The 23,721-nt window shown below is 44.7% G+C and overlaps 1 protein-coding gene across 1 annotated transcript; it reads right to left on the bottom strand.

Annotated features, from left to right (window-relative positions):
• Positions 1–493: 493 nt before the first annotated feature.
• On the bottom strand, positions 494–23,351 carry HEATR4 (HEAT repeat containing 4). The gene is made up of 14 exons (XM_059373795.1): positions 21,928–23,351; positions 20,552–20,742; positions 19,224–19,364; positions 14,345–14,548; positions 12,943–13,086; positions 9,710–9,889; positions 9,035–9,195; positions 8,280–8,384; positions 6,151–6,269; positions 5,281–5,461; positions 4,649–4,718; positions 3,630–3,819; positions 1,801–1,879; positions 494–846 (listed from the first exon to the last, which is right to left on the bottom strand). The coding sequence occupies exons 1-14, from the start codon at positions 22,806–22,808 to the stop codon at positions 601–603; spliced, it is 2,892 nt and encodes a 963-aa protein (XP_059229778.1). The 5' UTR covers positions 22,809–23,351; the 3' UTR covers positions 494–600.
• Positions 23,352–23,721: the final 370 nt, after the last annotated feature.

The raw sequence follows: 23,721 nt of genomic DNA, 5'->3' as shown, positions 1-23,721 counted from the left end.
GTGTACCAGAGCGAGCCCTGGACTTGGAACCAGAAGACCTGGGTTTGGGGTGGTGGCTGGTAGGCAGCCGACTGAATGATCTGAGGCTACTGCTACACCTGGGCACAGATTTTGTAAGTACATTTTGGTACAGCTTGGTATCTGCACTTCATTTAGGTTGTGTCTGGAACTTTAAGATCGTTATCACCGTAACTGACAGGTGCAGTTACATAAGGTTGAGAACTTTATGAAGTTTGTTTTTTTTTTTTTTTTTAATGGATGTACATAAAGTGAGAGCTCTCTCCAACCCCACTTTCCAGAGGTAACTGCTATTAAAAGTTAAACTTACAAGGCTTTGTTTGGATGCTTAATCAAATGTAACAGTAGTTTTTGTTCTGTTTCCCAACCTCTCGTTTTTTTTTTTTTTTACCTAACTTTTAAATCCGTTCAATTAGAACTACCTCATTCTTTTTTCTTTTCTTTTCTTTTCTCTTCTTTTTTTTTTAAGGGACAAAACAGCAAATAATAAAAGCCAGGGAGCAGGCAGGAAAAAAACAAAAGGACTGAGAGGATGGTGGCCAAAAATGAAAGGTAGCAGCTTTCCTGACTCATCCTACAGGGCTAGAAACTAAACTCCCCAGATGTCCAGATCCCAGAAGAGGCTTTTAAAGGAGTCAAGGTGTACAACTCACCCTGTGGAAACCTACCGTGAAACGTTTCTTGTAGAAAAGTATGGAGTTTGAGTGGTTTTTGCCCCTCCTTGGGTTGCAAGTAAACACGTTTTGTTTCTTCCTTCATTTTTCCTATGACCCTCTCCATCTTGAATATTTTCTGGGTCAGCAAATCCTTTTGGCTTAGTGTTTGAATCTAGATCAGAAGAAATGATGTTGAAAAAAATAACTATTAGGCTGCAAATAATCAAAAACCATTAATAAAGTAACTTATTGCATTGTGCTTATTGGTATTAGGTGGTACAGTCCCTCAGCATTCTTCTGATATTTGTTGCACATTTTTTAGACCTGTGAATGAAAAATCTATTTTAGCTTTTTGGGCATGATGAAAGGAACATGCTAAGAAATGCTTGGTTGGTGTGAAGCTGGTTTTGTGAATTACATGAAGAAAGACTCTTACATTTTTAAAGTCTTTGTCCCTCTCTTTCTTCAACTCATCTAACAACTTTGAAAAATTAGAACTACCTGTTCAGCTAGAGCACCCCTTTGGCAAAACCCCAGTTTAGGGATTAAGGAAAGTTAAAAATCAAGGGTGCTAGCTCCTGTCATTCTTCCTTCTCTAGGTCTACTTGTAAAAAAGAACAACGTGGGTTTAGTTGATGGCAGAGAGAAAATGGGAAGGGAAGGAAGAATAAGTATTTCAGAACCAATAGCCCATTTCGAGGGTTACTTGATAGGGCTGTAGGATTATTGTTTTTACTTTGTCTTTACTAGGATTTTAAAAGTTTTTTTGTTTTTGTTTTTTTCGACACTCACACACACACACACAGAGATCACAAGTAAGCAGAGCAGCAGGCAGAGAGAGAGTGGGGAAAGCAGACTCCCCACCAAGCAGAGAGCCCGAAGTGGGGCTCGATCCCAGGACCCCGAAATCATGACCCAAGTCGAAGGCAGAGGCTTAACCCACTGAGTCACCCAGGTGCCCCTTTACTAGGATTTTATAATCTGATTTTTGCATAAATGTTTTGTATCTTCAGAAAATATAGTACCTGTGTGGTTGTAGAAAGTATTTCTGTGATGGAGAAAAGGGTCTGAGGAACTCTGAGAGTTCTGAATTTTCTCTTGAAAACATAGCTTGCACTTAACTTACCCTGTTCCTGATCTTCTGAAGCATTTCTTGGTTTCCTACATTTTCTAAGTTGAGTATCTTCATTGCCTGATGAATTTCCCTGAAAGATAAAAGGAACTTCTTAGATCATTCTTACCCTTTTTTTTTTTTTTAAAGATTTTATTTATTTATTTGACAGAGATCACAAGTAGGCAGAGAGAGAGGAAGGGAAGCAGGCTCCCTGCTGAGCAGAGAGCCTGACGAGGGGCTCAATCCCAGGACCCTGGGATCATGACCTGGGCCGAAGGCAGAGGCTTAACCTGCTGAGCCATCCAGGTGCCCCCATTCTTATCCTTTTTTTATTAAATTTAGAAAGTTGGGGTTGGAAGGGCAGAGGGGGAGGGAGAAGGAGAGAGAATTCTAAGCAGGCTCCATACCTAGCACAGAGCCTGACCCAGGGATTGACCTCACTACCCTGAGATTGTGACCCGAACTGAAATCAAGAGTCAGATGCTTAACCAGCTGAGCCACCCAGGTGCCCCAGATTGTTCTTACTCTTTTTTTTTTTCTTCTTTAAAGATTTATTTACTTTTTGAGAGAGAGAGAAAAGGCGAGCTGGGGGTGGGGCAGGGGGGTGGCCACAAAGGGAGAAGCTGACTCCTCACTGAGCAGAGAGCCTGATGTGGGACTCGATCCCAGGACCCCAGGATCATGACCTGAGCCAAAAGCAGACACTTAACCACCTGAGCCACCCAGGTGCCCAGATTGTTCTTACTCTTTTTTTTTTTTTTTTTTAAGAGTTTATTTATTTTTTTTGTGTGTGTGTGTGTGAGAGAGAGAGAGAGACATCAAGCTTGAGTGGTGGGGGGAGAGGGGCAGAGGGAGAAGCAGACTCCTCATTGAGCAGGGAGCCCAATGCAGGACTCAATCCCAGGACCCCAGGATTATGACCTGAGCCAAAGGCAGACACTTAACTGACTGAGCCACCCACGTGCCCAGATTGTTCTTACTCATTTAAAAAAAAAAAAAAAAAAAGGTGGAAAATAGAGAAGTAGGAATCAAGAATCCTAAATTCCAATCCTAACTGTGGTTTTGCTTAGCTTTATCTGCAAAAATGGTATGTTTAGCTTATAAGGATGTTGTATAGTTTTGTTTTGTTTTTTAAAGGATTTTATGTATTTATTTGACAGAGAGAAATCACAAGTAGACAGAGAGCCAGGCAGAGAGAGAAAGAGGGAAGCAGGCTCCCTGCTGAGCAGAGAGCCCGATGCGGGACTCTATCCCAGAACCCTGAGATCATGACCTGAGCCGAAGGCAGCGGCTTAACCCACTGAGCCACCCAGGCACCCCTGTTGTGTAGTTTTTAAGGCTATATATTGGAAGATACTAATGGTACCATTTATTGAACACTCATGGTGGATACGTTACATATCATTTCTTTAATCATCACCACAGACCCATAAGGTAGATGATTATTTGCATTTGATATCTGAAAAAATGAGCTCAGAATGTTTAAGTAACTTACCCATGTTTACGTAACTAGTGTATGCCTGAGCTGGGATTCAAATTCTGTTCTTTTTAACTCTAAAGCCTGTCATCACGGTAGGCACTTGAAAAATGTTAGCTGAATAAATGAATTATTTAAAGCCACCTGGGATAGAGAATAGCTACATGCATGATATGACCTGACTTCCCATTTAATTTAGGCTAGTTTTTCTGTTACCCACTTAAGTGGGTGGGTGAATGGCACAAGTGAGCCTGTGCTTTTACAGCCATTAGTCACCCTGGAAAGGCAGGGATGTATTCTGTTAACAAGGACGGGAGAGTCGGCAGTACAAGAGGTCATGGCAGGAATCAGGTTTAGAGCTTACTTTAGAACAGCCTCATGGTTCTCTAGGAGCAGCACATCTAGGAACGTGTCCCTGACCCGGTCCCCTTGAAGATCGAGGGCTAGGATGCTACGGCAAGCTTCTAGTCGTACACCTGGTGACTCTTCATAATGGATGGCCCAGAGCAGGAGGTCTGTCAGCTGGGGACTCACTTGGCCAATGTGACCCAGAGCTGCAGAGATTAGAGGGCAGCAAGTTCCACTGTCACTTAAGATGGAGTTGGCTATATTCTAACATCCAGAAATGGCCTTATTAACAAATAACAGCAATAATATGTAGATAGCAGCCTGCTAAATTAAGTATTGCAAATATTGAACTATTTTGTTAGTACCTTCTTTTTTGGATGACAGTTAATTATCATTAGAATTTTAGGGATGGGTTAGAGTAGGACGTCTCAGAAGGATTCCTGTGGGGATGAGGAGGGAGGTCCTATCCCATCCTTGCCCATTAGGATGTGAGACTATACTAATTATTTATGTAGGGATGAGATATGGGGCAGATAACTCCAAAGACTAACCTAGTCCAGGCAATACAATGGGGAAAGGAGACACAATTATTTAACAGGTTTACCTAAAGCAAAGATAGTCAACAAGAGAAGGAATGCCAAAAATCCTTAAAAAGAAACTCTAGGAAAGTTTGACGGCAGGGTTTTAAGTTGCCAGCAGTCTTTTGAATCTGGTCTTTTACAGAGTCCTGTAGTTGAAAACTCCAGAGCAAGTGTATCCAATTGTGGATACCTACTTAGAACTTATTACTAATTCTGTTGGTGGGGACTGTCTTGTTAGCCCTTCTTCTTAACAGGTTTGACATAAACCTAGACACAGGATCCTTAGTGAGAATTAAAAAGAAAATAATCTTCAATTTTTCAGGCAAGAACTTCTGAGAAGGTGTATCCATCTCTATCCCTATAGTCTACTCCCTTCCTAGAAAGAGTCTGGGAATTTATACCAGCACCTGGGAAGGTGTTTGAGGTTGAGAAGCTGGGGCTACTCCCATACTACCTTGAATGGCAAATGCCTTGATTTTCCAGTAAGGATCCCTCTGTACCAGATTCAAAAGGCAGTCGAGGACCTGGGATGAATAAAAGAGCAATGTTGAGTGGAGAGGATCAGAACAAGAATGAACCAGAGACAGGGACCCGTCTTACCTCTGAAATGTGCTATCACTGAAAAATGGGCTTCTATCACTTCTAGTGACGAACGAGCCAGAAGCTGAAGTACTAGCCTGCACACATGGTGTATTAGCCGAATTATCTCCTGTCTAGATTGACTGTCCTCAGCCCACAGTTCTCTGGTTATACAGGCTTCTTTAGAACACCTGCAATCAGATTTTCCCCTAATAACTAGGGATTATAATTATAACTCCATTCACTGGAGTTGATCCTAAAGCCTGTAACTGAGGTGAGAACAGGATTCAAGGATGTGCTCTCGAGTTAAATCTCGGCTAGCTGGGAGTGGAAAAGGGTCCTAACTGACTCCTCGATGTGGCCCGTCTACCCCCTCACCTTCCTGGTTCTGATCTTTCATGTGGGGTGTCCACAGAACGGTGCGTGCAGTATTCCCAACAAGGGAAGCCCAGGGTGATGCCCTCTTTAGGTTAATCAGGTGAATGGCGATGTATTTCTCTGACTCACCATCTTATCTCGGATCTGCAGGGCGCCTGCTGCCAAACAGGCTGCCCGCCGAACTGCCATGAAGTTGTCGGAGAAGCAGTTCAGGAAGCTTGGGAGAAGCCTGGCAGTCATGAGCTGGAGCCCACCAATCAGGGAGAGAGCTTCCACACGCTCCTGGAAATTTCCTTGACTCAGCTTGACTCTGGAAGGCACAAGTGCTTTTATTTTGCCTCCTTGAACTTTTGGCATTCCCACCACCACCACCACGAATGTCCTCAAGATAAAAACCCAACCTCTGTCAGCTCTCCATTATCCATTCCCACCTTTTCCTAGTCAGCCTTACGCCAGGAGGTTAAGTTTCACGGGGGAGAGATCTCAACTGTCTTAATTCAACCCCTATTAGTAGCATGTGCTGGGCACTAAACTATATTGAATGGCTCAGTGAAGGAAACTTCCACACGTGTCCCTATTGCTCAGTCAAGTTCTCTTCACTGTCCTCCCCTGTGCCACCTTCATTTTTATATTCGGATTTGGCTCCCAGCCTGGAATGTCTTTCCTTCTCTCTGCCTATGTAGTCTGATCCATCCTCCATGAAAGTTGACCTTACGAAGCATTTGTGTATCTTGCCTGTATAATCAGAATCGTGTCATACCTTTGAACTCTCAAACACCCAAAGCGGTGCTTAACACCTAATGGGCACTCTGATTCTTTCCTTAGCCACATTGTTAGTGTCTATAGGAACTGGTAACTTTTTATTTTTAAAACAATCCTGCAGTGGGACCCAGTACGATGCTGAACATACGAAGCAGCTCAACAGATGCCAGCTGGCCGGATCCCCGAACACTTACGAACAGAAAAGTTTCACTGAGTTCATGTTTAACTAGGTCTTACCTAATGGTGTTGTACACCTCTTTCCCAAATTTCATTCGCCCCACAGCTTGGGCTGCTGCACATCTTACTTCCTTATTCCAGTCACTCAGCATCATCTGGATCAACTTATATTTCATATCCTGTAAAGAGGAGTAATAATTAGCTACCATTTATTGAATGCCGGTTTTGGGCTTGGTACTGTGCCAGGTGTTTGCACCCATCACGTAATCCTCCCTGACAATCCAGTGAAGCAGATTACAATTTACAGGAGACAAAATGGAGGCTTAGGTTTACTTGCCCATGGTTAACCTGTTTCTGCTAGAGCTAGGTAGGATTCAAGGCCCAGTCTGTTTTCTAAGCTTATGCTTAACACTGCTATATTGTCAGAACCAACGTTTTCTGTCCTTGAGGGACTTAACATTTGATGGTTATGCACTAGTAGGGTGATAACTCCTCCCAGTTTGCCTGGGACTTTACTGGCCTATGTCCTGGACAAACCTGGACAGTGGGCCACCCTGTATATCAATACTTCATTCAGAAGGGATGAGACCGAGATTACTGCAGTTGTGGTTCATGATTGTGTCAATGTGCCCAAGCTATTCTCCCTGCCTGAAACATCTCTTCCACCCCGACGTGGTGGAACGTCTCCCTCCTGTTTGAGGATTTCTCTCAGACAATATGTTTGCATCCCCAGTGCTGGCCTAGTGCCAAGCGTGTAGGCTGTGGTCAGACCCTGCTTCCTGAATGAATGAAGGACTGACGGACATAGTGCTTTTCTCTCATTCCAGCAACCTGACGTGAAGTTCTCACCTTTGCCACATCAGTCCCCTGCCAGCTCTGCAGTTGGCAATCCTGAGTGACCGGTGCTAAGGAGGTGAGTGTGCAAACGAATTAGATGTTGTTAAAATGCAGATTCTGATTGAGTGAGCCTGAGGGGAGATCCTGCTCTTCTCACAATCTCCCAGGCGTTGCCTGTGCTGCTGAGGATTTCAGAGCAAGGGTTCATGGCAACTGGGGCAGAATTAACCCGGACTAAAACGTCTTCAGATGATAATACCAAATGACCAGATTTTGTGCTTTCCACTCAAAATGTGAGGGTCCAAGGGTGAAGGGTCTTAACTTCTCAGGGCAGTGGTGGTGTTCTGGGACATTTTGGAGGTACTGAGTGTCATAAGGAAAAGATACAGTGGCACATAGGAAGAAGGGGAAACCCCCCATTTGGACAGCTGAAGATGATTAAAAAGTAATGGGAAGAAACAGGTCGGGTGAAAGCTCAAATGATGGTCAGGGTTTCCGCCCCCTGGAAGTCCCTCTTCAGTTCCGACTAAGTCTTGCACAGCTGTTCCACACTCCTTCCCCCAGGTGATAGGTTCAGCCTACACTAATGTCTCTCTCTGAAAAATTATGAGTGTACTGTACATGTATCACTTGTTCTTGAATCATTTGTGTATGTTGTCATTCCAACTGTCAATCTTTTTAAAGTAGGGACTGTGTTTTATACCTTCTCTATGTGCTGAACACTCAGAGCCAACATAGACACTGGTATGATTGGGCTGTTGGGTAGTTTAAGTAAGTGCTTCTCAAACTCTCTGGTGAAGGACCAGTTTTGGCGGGGGCGGGAGAGTAAGGAATGTCACTTGCTGGTATTTATACAGTACATTCACGTTAAGGCAATGCCAAAGTACTATAAGAGTTTCTAAATTTTCCTAGGGTTTTTTGCTTATTTCATTGTGAGTGAGTTACAACTGTTGCTAAGAAGCAAGTGCCTTGAGTCTGAAAGACATGTTGGCATATAAAGATAATCCTGGGTTAGGACTAAGGTAGCAAGGTAGAGACAAAGATCTGCTCGGTAAGAATGGGATACTAGGGGCGCCTGGGTGGCTCAGTGGGTTAAAGCCTCTGTCTTCAGCTCAGGTCATGATCCCAGGGACCTGGGATCGAGCCCTGCATCAGGCTCTCTGCTCAGGAGGAAACCTGTTTCTTCCTCTCTCTCTGCCTGCCACTCTGCCTACTTGTGATCTCTGTGAAATAAATAAATAAAATCTTTTTAAAAATATAAATAAATAAATAATAAATAGCAGCAAAAAGTGGAAGGGCTCCCCAGCCTCCTTTTGCTTCGACTCTCTGTCCTGAAAACACAGAAGGCTTACCAGACTGATGTTCCCACCGATCTGTGAGAGAACCCGGCAGGCTATGATCCGGTCCCTCCACTGGTAACTGTTCAGCTCCACAGCGAGCATGGTGTGTATCAGGGTCTGAGGAATGGAAGACTTAGGTGGATATTCCTGGTAACTTTTAGAGATGCTGGAGCCTGAAGAAGTGTTAGATCCTAATATGGCCTTCAGCCTAATTAATGTCACAAGTACATGAGGAGCCCATCCCTAGTGAAGGAAAGAGTGGGTTTACAAGATACGGGGCACTCTTCTATCTGAGCCAACTGACTTTGGATTCTTAAATCAAGGAACAATATACAGATTTAGCAACCTGAACAGAAAACTCCTGGGACCTTCTTTTTAACGATTTTTACTCCTGATATGATTTGTATATGCCTCAATGTCTGTGAGTTTCACATTTCTGTTGAAAGTAAACACACTTGTAGGTCAGTGCAGTTTTCAATGGTAAACTTATGGCAGAAGCAAATTCTACATATCACAACTCTTCTTGCACACAGAAACCACCTGCAGCCTACTTTTCTCACCTTTGTCTCAGGTGGCTGGTGTCCTTTTTTACCTGTAAATACAACTCTGTCCCCCAATCCACGCACACACGTAGTCCAGTCTTTTAACTACACTGACTGACTGACTTACTCAGCCACCTGCATTTCCAATTCCTTACTTGAACTGACCTCAGACTCAAGTGTTCCCCATAACTTGGTTTCTCCTCTGACCCTGTAATGAATACATACTGTCTTTTCAATGAGATGGCTCAGGAGCATACAACACTGGTGCTCTGTGTCGTCATTCTTCTTAGTAAACAGCTGCTGGAAGATCCTCTTAATCACGGGGTATGTGACATCACCTTCCAGAGCCAAGCACTGAGCTGCAGCCCAGCTGTCCACACTGTTACCTGTTGGGTGGGGTGAGAAACAGCTGTCTGTTCTCCCTGCAGAGAGAACAGCCTCAGGGTTGGTACCCAAGGCTGTTACCTGCCTGGTATCTTACTCTCCCGTGCCCTGCTTAGTATAGAAGTCAATGCCTGTATTTCAATGGATCGTATCAAGGTTTTAGATATAGACTGAAAACCTTAACCTGAAAAGTTAAACCCTAAAAGGCTCTTGCTGGGTAACAGCAGTAGGCCATAAGGGCCAAATAAATTTGCGTGAACAGGGTCATGGTGTCCAGACAAATAGGTCTATGAAACACTTAGCCACCCAGGTACGACTAGGTGGCAGTGACCCTCTTTTGTAAAAGTATCTAGGAAGCATTATCTCTGAATGTTCAGGGACAGAAACCCCAAACCCCCAATATAGTAGACCTCACAGAGCATGACACTGGAGAAGAAAGGATTAGGAGAAGCTGATAGTGAGATGTCCTGTCTCTACCCCATAGTCGCAGGTCAGAAGCGGCAGGGAGTTACTCACCCTTTGACAGGACACTGTGCATGACGTCCCGGGCAAGGGGATTATGTGACTGTGTGGCATATTGGCATAGTGCCGCTGCCATCCGCACGTTGGCATTTTGGTCCCCAAGAGCAGCCTCCAGGGCGGGCTGTAGAACCTCTGGCAAGACCTGGACAGATGGGGCTTTCCCAGTCTCCTTGTCTGTGATCAAAAGAGAACCAGGTAAGAGGGTGCTAGCCTCTTTGATTTTCACCGAAACAGTTTCTTCCCCCTAGCTGCATAGTGGCCGTCCTCAACCTCAGTTCCTGGTGCTTCCTGCTGGTTAATAGAGTTTGGCTGAGCCCCTGCAGTAAGTGGGCATTTCTGGCTCCCTTCTGTGCTGGGTATGCCTGCTCCTAGTCCTTGATCATGTGGCCCATGGAGAGCTGGATTCAGGCCACGGAGGTTTCCGGCTAGACTCTGGTGACCTTCACCATTAGTTTCAATGATGAAAATTAACCTATTTACCATACATGTTTTTGTATTTTTACTTTGCCATTTATAGTGTTTTCATATTCATTATCTCATTCAGTCTGGCAGCAGCTCGTTGAAGTAGGCAAGGCAGGTATTAACTGCGGAGCTCATTTGAAATACGTCATTTCAGGAGTCTTTTTAGATCGAAAAGTCAAGACTCACATGACTCACAGACCACACAAAGCACCAGTCTTCTGAAGGATCTTGGATGGAAGAGCAGTTGGCCAATAGGGCAGCCTCAGGCATTCCTTCTGGCCAGAGTTCTCAAGGCACTCTGGACAGCATTCCACAGAGCCTTCCGGGGACTTGTGCTGGGTTCGCAGGAGCGAGCCTGTCTTACAACAAGGCTTGAGTTCTCATCCCAGGGCCCACAAAGGGCCTGCCTATTAGAAGCCATGGCATTCGTGGAAGCCCAAGTGATGGTGCCTCCTTAAGGCATTTGTTTCACTTACAATTTTCCCAGTCCAGATGTGATGTATCAGAGTTCATGTTTACCATAAGCAATGTGGCCTATAGAGATCAGGGCAACACGTAGACATTTAACTAAAGCTCAAATTCTCAGGTAGAAGGGGAAAGGGTCTGTTAACCTTTTGTCCACAATTATCCTCATTTTAGGGATAAGGAATTTGAAGCTCAAATAGGCTAACTGACTTCCCAAGAAGTGGCAGAGCTGGATCTGTGACTAAGATTTTAGGATTTCTGATCTTATCATCATTGTGGGCGGCTATGTCATTTGTTAACAATAGGTTAGATGGGAATAGGTGTGTTTTAGGAGAATAAGTAGAAGTCAAATGAGTATTTCAAAAAGTAATGAGTAAGATAGTTTTCTTTGGGAAGGTATGGGGAAGAAAAAAGATAAAGGTTAAAAATCTGGACACCTAGGACATCTGAAAGGGATCACATGAAGGCATAATTCTGGGAGCAGACAAAAGTGTTCTTTGTACGTATGTGAAAGATTGGGGATAAGAGTATAATATCTGGCTGCCTACTGGTTTTCTCTGTGCCGGGTACTGCAAACGTATCATTCATTTAATACCCAAGGAAATAAGCAGTTATAATAAAAAATGCATAGTGTGGGGGCCGCCTGGCTGGCTCAATTGAAAGAGACTGTAACTCTTGATTTTGGGCTCGTGAGTTCAAGCCCCATGTTCAGCCTAGAGCTGATGAAAAAAAAATGCCTAAGTGTGGAAGCATATAGAGGGACAATGACCCAAGTTTGGGTGGTGGGGCAGGGCAAAGTCAAAGGAAATGACAGCTGAAAAGTAAAGGACAAGTATAGAGATTAATCAGGTTAAAAAAGAAATGAAGAGTTTTCTGGCAGATGGGGCAGCAAATTCAGAAACTTGTACCAAAAATGCCCATATCTGGAACTCAGTAGCTAGGAAATAAATGAAACTTTAAAAACATGACAATTTTGTAGAAGTAAAATTAGTCCCCGCCATTTAGGAGGGCTCCTTGTCTGGCAGGAATGGCAGAAAAGTAAACAGTTAAGATAGAATGATACCTATTAGGACAGAATATTATTAGAATGCTACCAGCAACAGAGAGGAAAAAGCCCTAGCCCAGGTTTCCCATAAAAGGTATCTGAGGGCATCTGAGAAATAAGTAAGACAGTTGGTTTTATGTCCTCTCAATAGCACTTGATTGTTTCTAGCATTTGGGTCCTGGATCTTGTTAAACTGTCTTCTCAGATTACAGTTCTGGCTGTTCTAGATGGGAAATTTTCCTTTTTAACTACTTACTGCTAGTAAAGAAAAAAGCTATTGACTTTTCTTTTCCAAAAGATTAAAGACCATTGGAAAGAATGGCTAAGTCCTTAATTCATTTTCTAAAACTAGCAAAAACTGAAACTTAACTACTCATATTTGTAAATGTAGTAAAACATTCTAAAATATCAATAAATCAAACCCAGTGGAGTAACAAAATAATAATTTATCATGATCTGTTAGAGTCTAAGAATTTAACAACAGAATTCACATCCACAAATTAAAGAGAGAAAATAGGAAATGGCTGGTAAAATTCAACATTCATTTTTATAATGAATAGAAAATCCTACATGTATGTTGACATATTATTTCCGAAAGCATCAAGAAAGATGTGAAATGCCAAACAACACTGGTGACCCTGGGGAGTAGCATGGGGTGAGACTGGGAATTTGGGGGGAAGGGAATTACCTCTTATATTCCTCTGTTGATTGATGAATACACAAAGAAGGAGGCAAAATCAGAATCTCATTTTGTTATGGGAGGAGGAAGGTTTTATCCAGGATGACTCCCAGGGCCCTGGCTCTGAAACTAGGTGGACTGTGGGGCTGCTGATTGAGGTTTGGAACTTGGGGAGGATGTCTACAGTGAGGGTATCTGTCTTGGGTTTCAGATGTGCTGTCAAAAGAAGGGCTAAAATAGAGTCAGGCGGGGAAAGTGTGTATGTATGTACACACACGAACTATGTATAATTTGGGTCTATTACAAACAGGATCCCTGAGTGGAACAGTGCAAGCTTCCTTGAAGCTGCTAGGCAAACAGAAGGTAATGAAATGTAGTGCCAAAGGCATTGAACCTGAAGTCAGGAATTTAAATTTCATCTCTTGCTGATAAGCTGTGTATATTCAGGCCAGTCTCTGGGCCTTGGTTTTGTTTATAAAATGATCTCAGATAAGCTCAAAGGTCCACACCAGTTCTCATTGTCTGTGGCTGTGTGAGTTGCCTATATTCTCAAGCAAGTTAAGTTCTGGCTCTCACTCGAGTCCCCCCGGCTGGTGGCAATCCGGGGCCGTTCTAAGGCAGCTGTGGCACATGTGATGATGGCTTGGATCCGAGTGTCGTCATGCACGTCCAGCAAGCCCCGCAGTAGGCCCTCTACTGTCGCATGGTGCCACTCGATGACTGTGCCACAAGGAGGGAAAGGAGAAGAAAACCATCTGGTTAGGGTTAGATAGGCCCCTTCTTCCTAGCACAATTCAATCAAAACATTAGCTCAGAAGAATAAAGGGCCCCAGGGATATGGGGAAGATATTTCTCTGATAATCCACGTACCCTGTTGGGCAGTTCGCAAAGGCTGCTACGCGCTCCCCTGCCCCATCCCATCTTATATTCTGTCTCTCTTTGCTTAAATAACTCTTCATTGTTACCATTTGGAAAATAAAAGGGTGATAACACAGTGATTAAGGGTACTTTGTTATCAAACCCACCTGGTTTGGAATCACAATTATTAGCTGTGTGACCTTGGATAAGTTACTTAACCTCTCTGAGGTTAATATTGCTCACTTATAAAATAGGAATGGTAGTAGAACCTACCACATTGAGTTACTCTGAGTAGTAAATGAGTTAACTGTACAAAATATTTAACAAAAGGCCAGGCAAGATACTAAGGACTCAATTGTTAGGATTGTGGTTATCGTTAGATTGCCTCTGAGGTCTCTTCCATCTGGCTTTCAAGATCTTCCTTATTTTATTACTAACTTCTCTCTCTGTAGGTATAAGCTTTCATTTCAGAGTTCCTACTGGTAGTTTTACTCAGAAAATCTGTCAGCCCTTTTATGTTTGCGTGATCGCCTCTCTCCTGCACTAATTAAATTAAACTAGTCTCGAGTTCTGCAAGCCAGCAGTCCTATGTCCTCACACCTTAGAGATTTAACCAGTCCTTGCCAGGCCCTTACTCTGCCCCAGGCATTCCACCTTCTACTCCCACATTGCCAAAGGCAGAGTGGATATCTGAGAATCCCAACTCTGCATGTGAATTTTCGAGAGGTGTTGTTTCTACCACAGCCCACTAGTTTCTCTGGATCACTACACTTCCATTGCTTGGGCAGCATATTTCATCCTTCCCTTCATGCGTCATTTACTGAGCATAAAGTTTCAGAGGCTGTAAGACGGAGTCCCTGTCTGAAGAGTCCTCAGGGTAGCAAGTGTACGCAGATTACTGAGGTACAACCCGCCCATGCAGAAAGCCTCCAGAGATAGGTCAACTATCATTGTGTCAAAGGCTCTTCTCTAGTGACACCTTCATGAGTGAACTGGATTTGTATGTTTTCACAAGAGAGGGATGAATTTTCATAGACTGAAAAACATGAGGCCAAGGTGAGACCCTCCTCCCTCAAATGTTTACTGATATCTCCAGACCCACCACTGCCCCTTCACTTACTCAGAGCCCAGGCAGTCTTCCATTCCTGCAGCATCCTCCGCAGGACCGCCACTTCCCAAGTCACATCCTCCTTGAGTGATTCTTTCTGCTTCCTCAGTTTCCTGGTCATAATGGGAACGTCCTCCTCGCCCATCTGGAGCAGCGGATCTTTGACTGGAGTGGGCAAAGCTGTCCAGCGCAGGGCTCCTTTCACAGGCCTGCAGACTGTGCAGTATGGCAGTGTGAGGTCGTCTTGCCCCACTGCCCGAGGCCCTGTGTTCCAAGCTAGCATGACATCCTACTCCTGACCAACACCAAGGCCGAACAAACTCTTCAGAACAAACTTGCCCATGATTATGCTGGGAACTAATTACAAGTCCCATAGGGAGTTAGGAAAAGTCCTGATGACAGACGTGATAAAGGCATGCGGGGGGTGGATTTAGATATATATATAAACCTTCTTATATACTGAATCTTTAAGAACAAAATTTGTTTATATATAATAAGGTTTTGCTTAAAATTCAGTTATCTTGCTATATTGCAATTTAGAATGTAATTGTCCATTCCTAGTTTATTAGCGTTTTGTCTTTTTTTTTTAAGTTTATGTATTTATTGTAATGCCTGGATGGCTCAGTTAAGCGGATGACTCTTGATTTTGGCTCAGGTCATGATCTCAGGGTCCTGGGGTCAAGCCCCATGCCAGGCACAAGCTCCGCAGGAAGTCCCTTGAGGATTCTCTCTCCCTCTGCCCCTCCCTCTGCTCGTGCACGCATGCTGTCTCTCTCAAATCTTTTTTTTTTTTTAAACTTTATTTATTTGTAAGTAATCTCTACAGGTAACACAGGGCTTGAACTCAGGACAGCAAGATAAAGAGTCCTGTGTTCTGACTGAGCCAGCCAGGTGCTGACTTTTTAATGTTTCTAATTTGGGAGGAGGAATGCTGCTACAAACTGCTAAGTTTGAGAGATTTTAGCGTCTCTGAGTTTTTCCTCATTATGACAACAGCTGAAAATTTGAGGACAGAAGAATGTATTATAAAAAATATAGTTGTTATATAAAAACCAGTTACAGCTATGTTTTCTAGACTTTGTGATCTCCCTGGTGTCAGATTCAGAAGGACTCTTCCTCAGAGCAGTTGTGTGGGGAAGGCAAAAAATATAAAAACATTTCCAGATTACCAAGTTCATGATCTGTGGCGTTGCTTATCTGTCTCATGCCCTGATCTGTCACTGCCGAGGTTTGTGCCCCTTCCACGATTTCATTCTAACATGTTTAGGTTTGTTCTAAATCCACTCTTTCCTTTGAGCAAGCAAGGCAAAACCATTTCTTTCTCCTAATGTAAAAAGAGTCTTGTGAGACTCCAGGGCAGTTTAGCTCAGATGGCGCACAGAGCATACCCTCCGAATGGTTCTCCCCCAGCTCGGTCATGCTGGGGGAGCCCCATCACCCTGCTGAGGGCTGGCTTCCTTTGCAGTAGGAGGTATGAGCTGGGGAGGCAGAACCACCTCTGGACAGGTCAGCTCCCAGTGAGTCGATACTATGCTACTCCCCCATTTCTCTCCTCTCAGCCTGCTTGAAATCCCTCCCACAGAAGTGAGAAGTAGCTGAATTAGTCTAGTCCCTTTCCTCCTACATCCCCCTGCTCAGGGAGTTAAAAAGGGTGTGGTGAGAAAGCCTTGAATCTCCGGTATTTAACCTGTGTGGGAATAAACACGCACACCTGCCAACATTAATTTTACTTCTGGTCCTTTGAGTTGGAGACAAGTATAAACACATCCACTAACCACATTCCACATAAAAAGTCCTCTGAAGCGAAATAAGTCAAGCAGAGAAAGACAACTATCATATGATCTCCCTGATATGAGGAAGTGGTGATGCAACATGGGGGCTTAAGTGGGTAGGAGAAGAATAAATGAAATAAGATGGGATTGGGAGGGAGACAAACCATAAGTGACTCTTAATCTCACAGAACAAACTGAGGGTTGCTGGGGGGAGGGGGTTTGGGAGAAGGGGGTGGGATTATGGACATTGGGGAGGGTATGTGCTTTGGTGAGTGCTGTGAAGTGTGTAAACCTGGTGATTCACAGACCTGTACCCCTGGGGATAAAAATATATGTTTATAAAAAATAAAAAATTATATATAAAAAAAAAAGTCCTCTGAAAGGGGCACACAGACAGCCCTTGGGCTTCCTATGCGATAAAAGGCACAGTATCCTTTGCTGGCAGAAATAAATGGTGCCTTTCACTTTGGACCATAAGACCTGTGTTCACTATAGAAGAACTAGAATGATCTGGGTATACTAGAGAGTTTTATATCACAATTTGGGAGAAATTAAGGTTATATAGCAAGAAGTACACTTTGTATCTTGAGAATTTTGATCATTTTAAAGAAATCATCATCTAAGTCTTCAATTCAATCAAAATAGAGAGTAAAAAAAACTACCCACATCTCCTAACTTCAAAATTTTTCCTTCTTTTTTTTAAAGATTTTATTTATTTATTTGACAGACAGAGATCACAAGTAGGCAGACAGGCAGGCGGGGGCGGTGGGGAGCAGGCTCCCCACTGAGCAGAGAGCCCGATGTGGGGCTCCATCCCAGGACCCTGCGATCATGACCTGAGCTGAACGCAGAGGCTTAACCCACTGAGCTACCCAGGTGCCCCCCAAATTTTTCCTTCTTTAGGTTCTTTCATACCTAGTATTTTCTAGATGCGAATATAAGCAGGTGCGTCTAGATTACTGTTCTGACTTTACTTCTCCCAGATCAACTTCAAATACTTATTTTTTTAAAGAGTATTTGAGAGAGACAGAGAGCATGAGCAGGGGGGAGGAACAGAGAGAGGGAGAAGGGAGGGAGAAGCAGACTCCCCACTGAGCAGGGAGTCCGACAGGGGGCTCTATCCCAGAACCTGATAGAGCTGAAGTCAGACACTGAACTGACCGAGCCATCCAGATGCCCCTATTTATTATTTTTTTTAAGTAGGCTCCACATCCAACGTGGGGTGTGAACTCTCAACCCTGAGATTAAGAGTTGCATACTCCCACCAACTGAGCCAGCCTGGGTCCCCAATTTCAAATACTATTTAAAAAAAGGAAGTTTGGGAAAGATTCTACAGCTTCTGCTCATCAAATGTTCTATGTTCTGGGGAATAGAGGGCAGACATCTAGCACAGTAGGGGAAAAGTGTGAAGCCAGTGAGACAGGTGGTGAGGCATCTGAATTCAGCAGGGCGATTTGTTTTTTATAACAGCTGTGAGGTAGAATTCACATACTATAAAATTCGTCCTTTTAAAATGATACAATTCAGTGGTTTTAGCATATTTACAGAGTTCTACCACTATCACAACATCTAATTTTAGGATTTTTTAAAAAAAGGTTTTATTTGTTTATTCGACAGAGAGATGGAGAGAGAGCAAGGATGACCAGGGCAGCAGCAGGCAGGGGGAGAAGCAGGCTCCCTGCTGAGCAGGAAGCCGGACTCGGACTCAGGGGCTCAATCCCAGGACCCTGAGATCATGACCAGAGGAGCCTAAGGCAGATGCTTAATGACTGAGCCACCCAGGCACCCCTAATTTTAGGATATTTTTTATCACCCCAAAAAGAAACCCTGTGCTGATTCCTCCCTTTCCCTAGCAACTGCTGGTCAACTTTCTGTCTTTGTGGATTTACTATCTCAGAGGAGAGAGCGTACACGATACAATTGCCATGGGGGAAACATGGTATGCTAGTAATAATTCCTTGAGTTTGAGCACTTAATGGTTTATAAAATTCATGCACAAAGTCACCTAAGTATCAATAAATATCACAGAATCAGTAGGTATTTCCAAAGTGCCTTACTGTAGGAATGATTAGCATCTCAGCTCTAATGAAGGGAAGCCCTAGAAGGTGAACTTGCTTAGGCTCAATCTAAGGCTTTCCCGGGGTGCTTTCCACTAGTACCATTAGTTTCTGTACACGAAGGGGCCCACCAGAGCAGTGACACTGCAAAGAAAAGTCATGGGACATGGAAGCATGATCTTTGGAGGACGGGCATTTTTTGTTTCATAAGCTCATTTCTTGGCCATCTGCCTTCCCTCCATCTCTCTCTCTTACGGAATTAAGAATGATATGCTTATGAAACAGAAATCTAGAACAGAGGCAGGTATGGGCCTGAGAAAGGAATGGGAAGGTAGAATGAGCCCAAAGGGACAAGGCAGGGTGCCAGATCGAAGGTCTGATGTACTTTCCCTGGAAGCATGGGAAGAAGATGGGACCTGCCTCGTTGGTAATTATCCGCCCTAAAGCTCTTGGTTACACCTAAGTTTGATCTGATATCAACTGAATGGATGTTCCACAAAGGCTCTTCCTAGTTGCAATTAGTGTTTTATAATTTGATGAGATGATTTTTAGTTAGTAGGAAGGGACTCCCCGACATACGGTGATACCCAGCCCATGAAACAGGGTCCTTAAAGAAACAGCCCCATTTTCAGGGCACCTGGGCAGCCCAGTCAGTCAGTGTGGGGACTGTTGATTTCCACTCAGGTCATGATCTTAGGGTCGTGAGACTAAGCCCCACTTGGGGCTCAGCACTCAGCAGGTAGTCTGCTTGAGATCCTCTCCCTCTGCCCCTTCCCCTGGTCTGTGCATATGCTCACACACACATGCTCTCTCTCTCTCTCTCTCAAATAAATATATTTTTTAAGCTTTTATTTATTTATTTGACAGAGAAATCACAAGTAGGCGGGGGGGGGGAGCAGGCTCCCCACTGAGCAGAGAGCCCAATGTAGGGCTCGATCCCAGGACCCTGAGCTGAAGGCAGAGGCTTAACCCACTGAGCCACCCAGGTGCCCCTCTAAAATAAATCTTAAATTTTAAAAAAAGTGCACTTTCATCATCACCCCATTACCACTTCCTGCTTACGTGGTTCAGGAACTGGCTGGGAAGTCCACCTTTCTGGGGTTTCAGGGAAGACTTTAGACAGCTGCTTCTTGTAGCAGTTGAGGTTTTCCAAGAAAATGTGGTCTCTCTTCCCACCAATCTGGTGGATGATCCGGACTTGATCTGTGATCAGATAAAGAAATAAGAAGTTCCTTGCTGGGTTTTCAGTCGCCAGGATCACACCCAATTTCCTTCTGCCTTACTCTTCAGCCCCAAAGACTCATGATTCCCATGATGTGGGGGCATCCTTTGAAGGTGACTGTTGCTTGGAAATAGGAGCTGGTGGCCTCACAGAGGCTTGGAAGCCAAGGCAGAACCTATCTTAACTTACAGGCATTGTCCCCCATGAAAAGCTAAGTCCCAATTAAGGAGTATCTTAATTCATTTCTCATCAGTCATAAATAACTTCATCTGAATAATTCTGTTAAATACTTAAAGAAGACTTTCAGTTGACAGTTGAACAAGATGGGGGCAAGGAAGAATAAACAGCTTGGAACGTGCAAACCTAGATCACATGTCTTGGAAGCCAGGCACTGAAAAGATAACAAGATGGAGGGGGAAGGTAGTGGACATTTATTGAGCACTGAGCAAGAAGCATTATAGATGCGTTCCTTTCTATTCTTTACTTGAAGTGGCTTTTTTTTGTTTTGAAGATTTTATTTGAGAGAGGGAGAGAGAGAGAGAGCATGAGAAAGAAGGAGGGAGGCAGGGAGAAGAAGGGTTCCTGCGAGCAGGGAGCCTGATGTGGGGCTCGATCCCAGGACCCTGAGATCATGACCTGAGCTGAAGGCAAATGCTTAACTGACTGAGCCACCCAGGCTTTAAGAGCATTTTTATTAGTATCGTTTTACAAAGGAGGCTCGGAGCGATTATATAATTTGCTAAAGTTAGTAGGAAGGAGCTAAGCCAGGATCCTCTGGACTCCAAAGCCCGTGATTTTCTTCTAACAAAGCACCTCAATGGATTATCTCAAAGGGAGAGAAGGAGAAGAGCAGAGAAGTAGTAGCTGTTCTCCAAGCCAAATCTTGTTTGCTTTACAACCCTATGTTCCACATGGTTGTGGAATAACCTCCTTAGTAAGATAAAGGGATAGAGAAAGGTGTGGGGGTGGGAGTGGGGCAAACAGATTCCCCCACCAGATACTGCCTATCCCCTGCCAAGACAACCGTCCTGTGCTAGTCACGAGGGGATGTTGGTCTTCTAGGGCCTCTTATCCACACCCGAGACTCTTTCATTCCACCCCGCCAAGCCTTCCACCTCCCTGCACCATGTGCACCTCAGCCCCCAGCACTGAACCCCAGCTCTGTTACCAAAGTAGATCTCCTGTTCGAAGGTGTTGTCTGTGGAGTAAGCAAACTTCCCAGCTCGAGGATTCACCTGCCGGAAGCGGCTCTCCTTTGGGGGCTGAGAGATGTTCTTCTTCCTTTTGATATCCTCAACAGTCTCATTGATGCCTGGGACAGTTCCAGCTGTCTGCACTTGTGGCAAGTAATTGGGCAATCTTAGCAGGAGGGACAGGGAGAAAAGGGAAAGACAGGAGATGGACCTGCTGCCTTCCAACAGACCCATAGCTCACTCCTCTTTAAGCTCACCTCATGTACACATGAGCATCTGGAAACTTCTACATTTAACTAGTAGCCTTGCTCCCAAAGTGCCAAATGAATATTCAGGCCCGCCAGAAGGGCCTGTCTGCAGCCTCCTTCCTCCTCCTCTAGTGGAGCCACTCCTGCAGCCAGTGAGCAGCACGGTAGAGGGGTCAGGGTTCCAACAGTCCCTTTTTTAACATGGTGCCCTCAGAGGTTGCACAGACATGGGGAAGGGAACAAGTTCCTACATTACTTCACCTCATGGTGTGTGTGGTTAATGTCTGTCCACCCCAGTGAACAGATCGTTAAGTTCCTTAAAGGGTCGATGTCTCTCATTTACATTGTATTCCCAGCACTTTGCAGAGCACCTGGCAAGGAGTAGGAAGGCAGTTTATGTTTGTCCAATAAATGAACAAATAAATGGATTCCCACTTAACGTTTAGTTCACTTTTGGGAATCAGGTATTATAATAGCACTGGTCTTCCCTGGAGCTGTAAGTGAGAAGGAAGCAATCTGAGAAACACTCAGTCATCAGTCCTCAGGTTGATCAGTTCTCTGTCTAGCTGCCAGTCAGTTTTGGAGTCAGTGACGCGTTGGCTCCTTATTCAAAGTGACACAAAACCAAACCTCAGAGCCTTGAGGTCTCTGCTTTCTCATTCTTGATATGGAGACATTTCTGAGAGCACCTAGATAACAAAATAGCTCAGTCTGCTAGGAAATGCCAAGAACCAGTCCCTCTAAAGGCAGTGGTTCTTAACTAGGAGTGATTTTGTTCCCTTCAGGGGACACGTGTCAATGTGTGGAGACATCCTTGGTTGTCACAACTGGAGAGTGCTGCTGGCATCCAGTGGGGTACTGCTAAACATCCTACAAGGTACAAGACAGCCCCCCACAACAAAGAAGGCTCCAACCCAGAAGGTCAGCAGTAGCTAGGTTGAGAGCCTTACTTTAAGGAGATCATAGAGAACAGGTTGGCAGTGGAGAGCACAAGAGGTTGGTGGGACAGTGTGTTCTGAAATAAGGAATGTGAACCAAGCCAGGAGTCCTTGAAGGGAACCCAAGGATTCTCAAACGTGTGCCTGAGGCCCCAGCCAGTGTACCTATAATAAACAGAAAGCAGCAGCTCCGGCTTCTCTGGCTCTGAGGTGGGCAGGATAACACCTTCATCTTCAAATTCTGCTATTTCTTCTTTCTCCAGCTGTTTCAGTAGCTCCAGGTCGCTGGAGGAAGTAAGCTCATCCCGGATGTGGCTCCAGTCATATTGCTGGTGCAAAAAGCTCTGCCACTTGCTGGGGGATGCCCCAGGCCTCAGGGGACGTCTGCTCTGGATCCATCGGGCGGTGCGCTTGCTCAGCTTTTCCAGCACAATGGCTTCCCAGGCTCTGGCCTCCTTCTCAGGAGGGGGCAGCCAGGGTTCCCTCTCCTCCAGGTTCATGTCCAGAGAAAGTGATGGGCCTGGTATGTCTGGATCCCTGAAGGGATGAGGGATGAGAGGGCGAGATTTTTCCCAGCCCACATTTGCTGGCTTGGATTCCTTCGGCTGCTTCTTAAGGTTGGCAGACCTTTCTGTCTTCACAGCCTGGGAGGTGACCCTTGCCGAGGGACCCGAAGAACGTGAGGACTTGAAGCCAGTGGGTTTCACATACCGGTCCCTGCTGATCGGGGGAGGCTGGATGATGTGGCCTGCCTTGTAGAGATGGTCGAAGTTGTACTGGCTATAAGGGGTGCTGGGGAGCCCTCGCTGCCATACCACCTCCTGAGAAAAGGTAAGGTTTGTAGCGGCCTTTTTCAAATATTGGTTCTTGAGGTATGTGCACCGATGTGGGCTAAAGTGGAAGACCGGAGGCACGCTGGACAAGGAAGCACACTCTTCATGTCCTGGTTTTGAGTGGCAAAAATTCATGCCCCATCCCAGCCGTGGGGGCAGTGACTGATGGAAATGGGGGGAAAGAAAGGTCTTTCCCTGTTGGGTTCTGGTCATTGTTTCCCAGCAAAAGCTTCCTTCCACACTTTCCTGGTACAGATGCAGGCTTGGAGGCGTGACAAGATCCTGTTGAGGGGATGGGAGGAATGGGTGAGAGCTCTAGGTCAGTAGAAATCAGTATCCCACAGCAGTACAGAAAAGAAATGGGAAGACAGATGGAGGAGCATGGGGTTGGAGGAGTAGGGAGAAGCCACGTGAGTTAGAAAGACAAAAGTAAGAAATGGTTCAACATTCTAAATATTCCTTGTATCAGACCCTTGCTTCCAATTCTCCCCTTTGTCCCCAAAGTTCAGCCCCTCCTTTCCTTATGAAGAAATAGATTACCTCAAATATCGCTTTCTGTGTGTTTAAAGAGCTTATAGCATAGGGACTCCTGGGTGGCTCAGTAGGTTAAAGCCTCTGCCTTCAGCTCAGGTTGTGATCTCAGGATCCTGGGATTGAGTCCCACATCGGGCTCTCTGCTTAGCAGGGAGCCTGCCTCCCCCACTCTCTCTGCATGCCTGTCTGCCTACTTGTGATCTCTGTCAAATAAATAAAAATAAAATCTTAAAATCTTAAAAAATCTAAAAAAAATAAAATCTTAAAAAAAAAAAAAGAGCTTATAGCATAAAGTTCAATCAGCCTGGCATTCAGGGTTTTTCATGAGTGTAACCCCAGTTGATGACCTTCTCTGGTCATACCTCTCGAGTCTCTGAGTTCTATCTCTGCGTATTCCTCCGTCTACACGGTGGAGCTCCCTTTTGTGCCCTCTACCTGCAGTAGCCTTTCCTCCACATTGGACAAATTCTATCCATTCTTCTAGGCCTAGGTTAGTTCCTATCCGCTCCAGAACTTTTTCCTTTTTTTTCCCCCAGAACTTTTTCTTGACCTCTCCAGGCCTCCATGTCCCGCACAAATTTATAAATCACTC

The sequence above is a fragment of the Mustela nigripes genome, chromosome 13 (genome assembly GCF_022355385.1).
Source record: "Mustela nigripes isolate SB6536 chromosome 13, MUSNIG.SB6536, whole genome shotgun sequence".
NCBI lineage: Eukaryota > Metazoa > Chordata > Mammalia > Carnivora > Mustelidae > Mustela > Mustela nigripes.
This window is presented reverse-complemented; position numbering and strand designations above follow the sequence as displayed.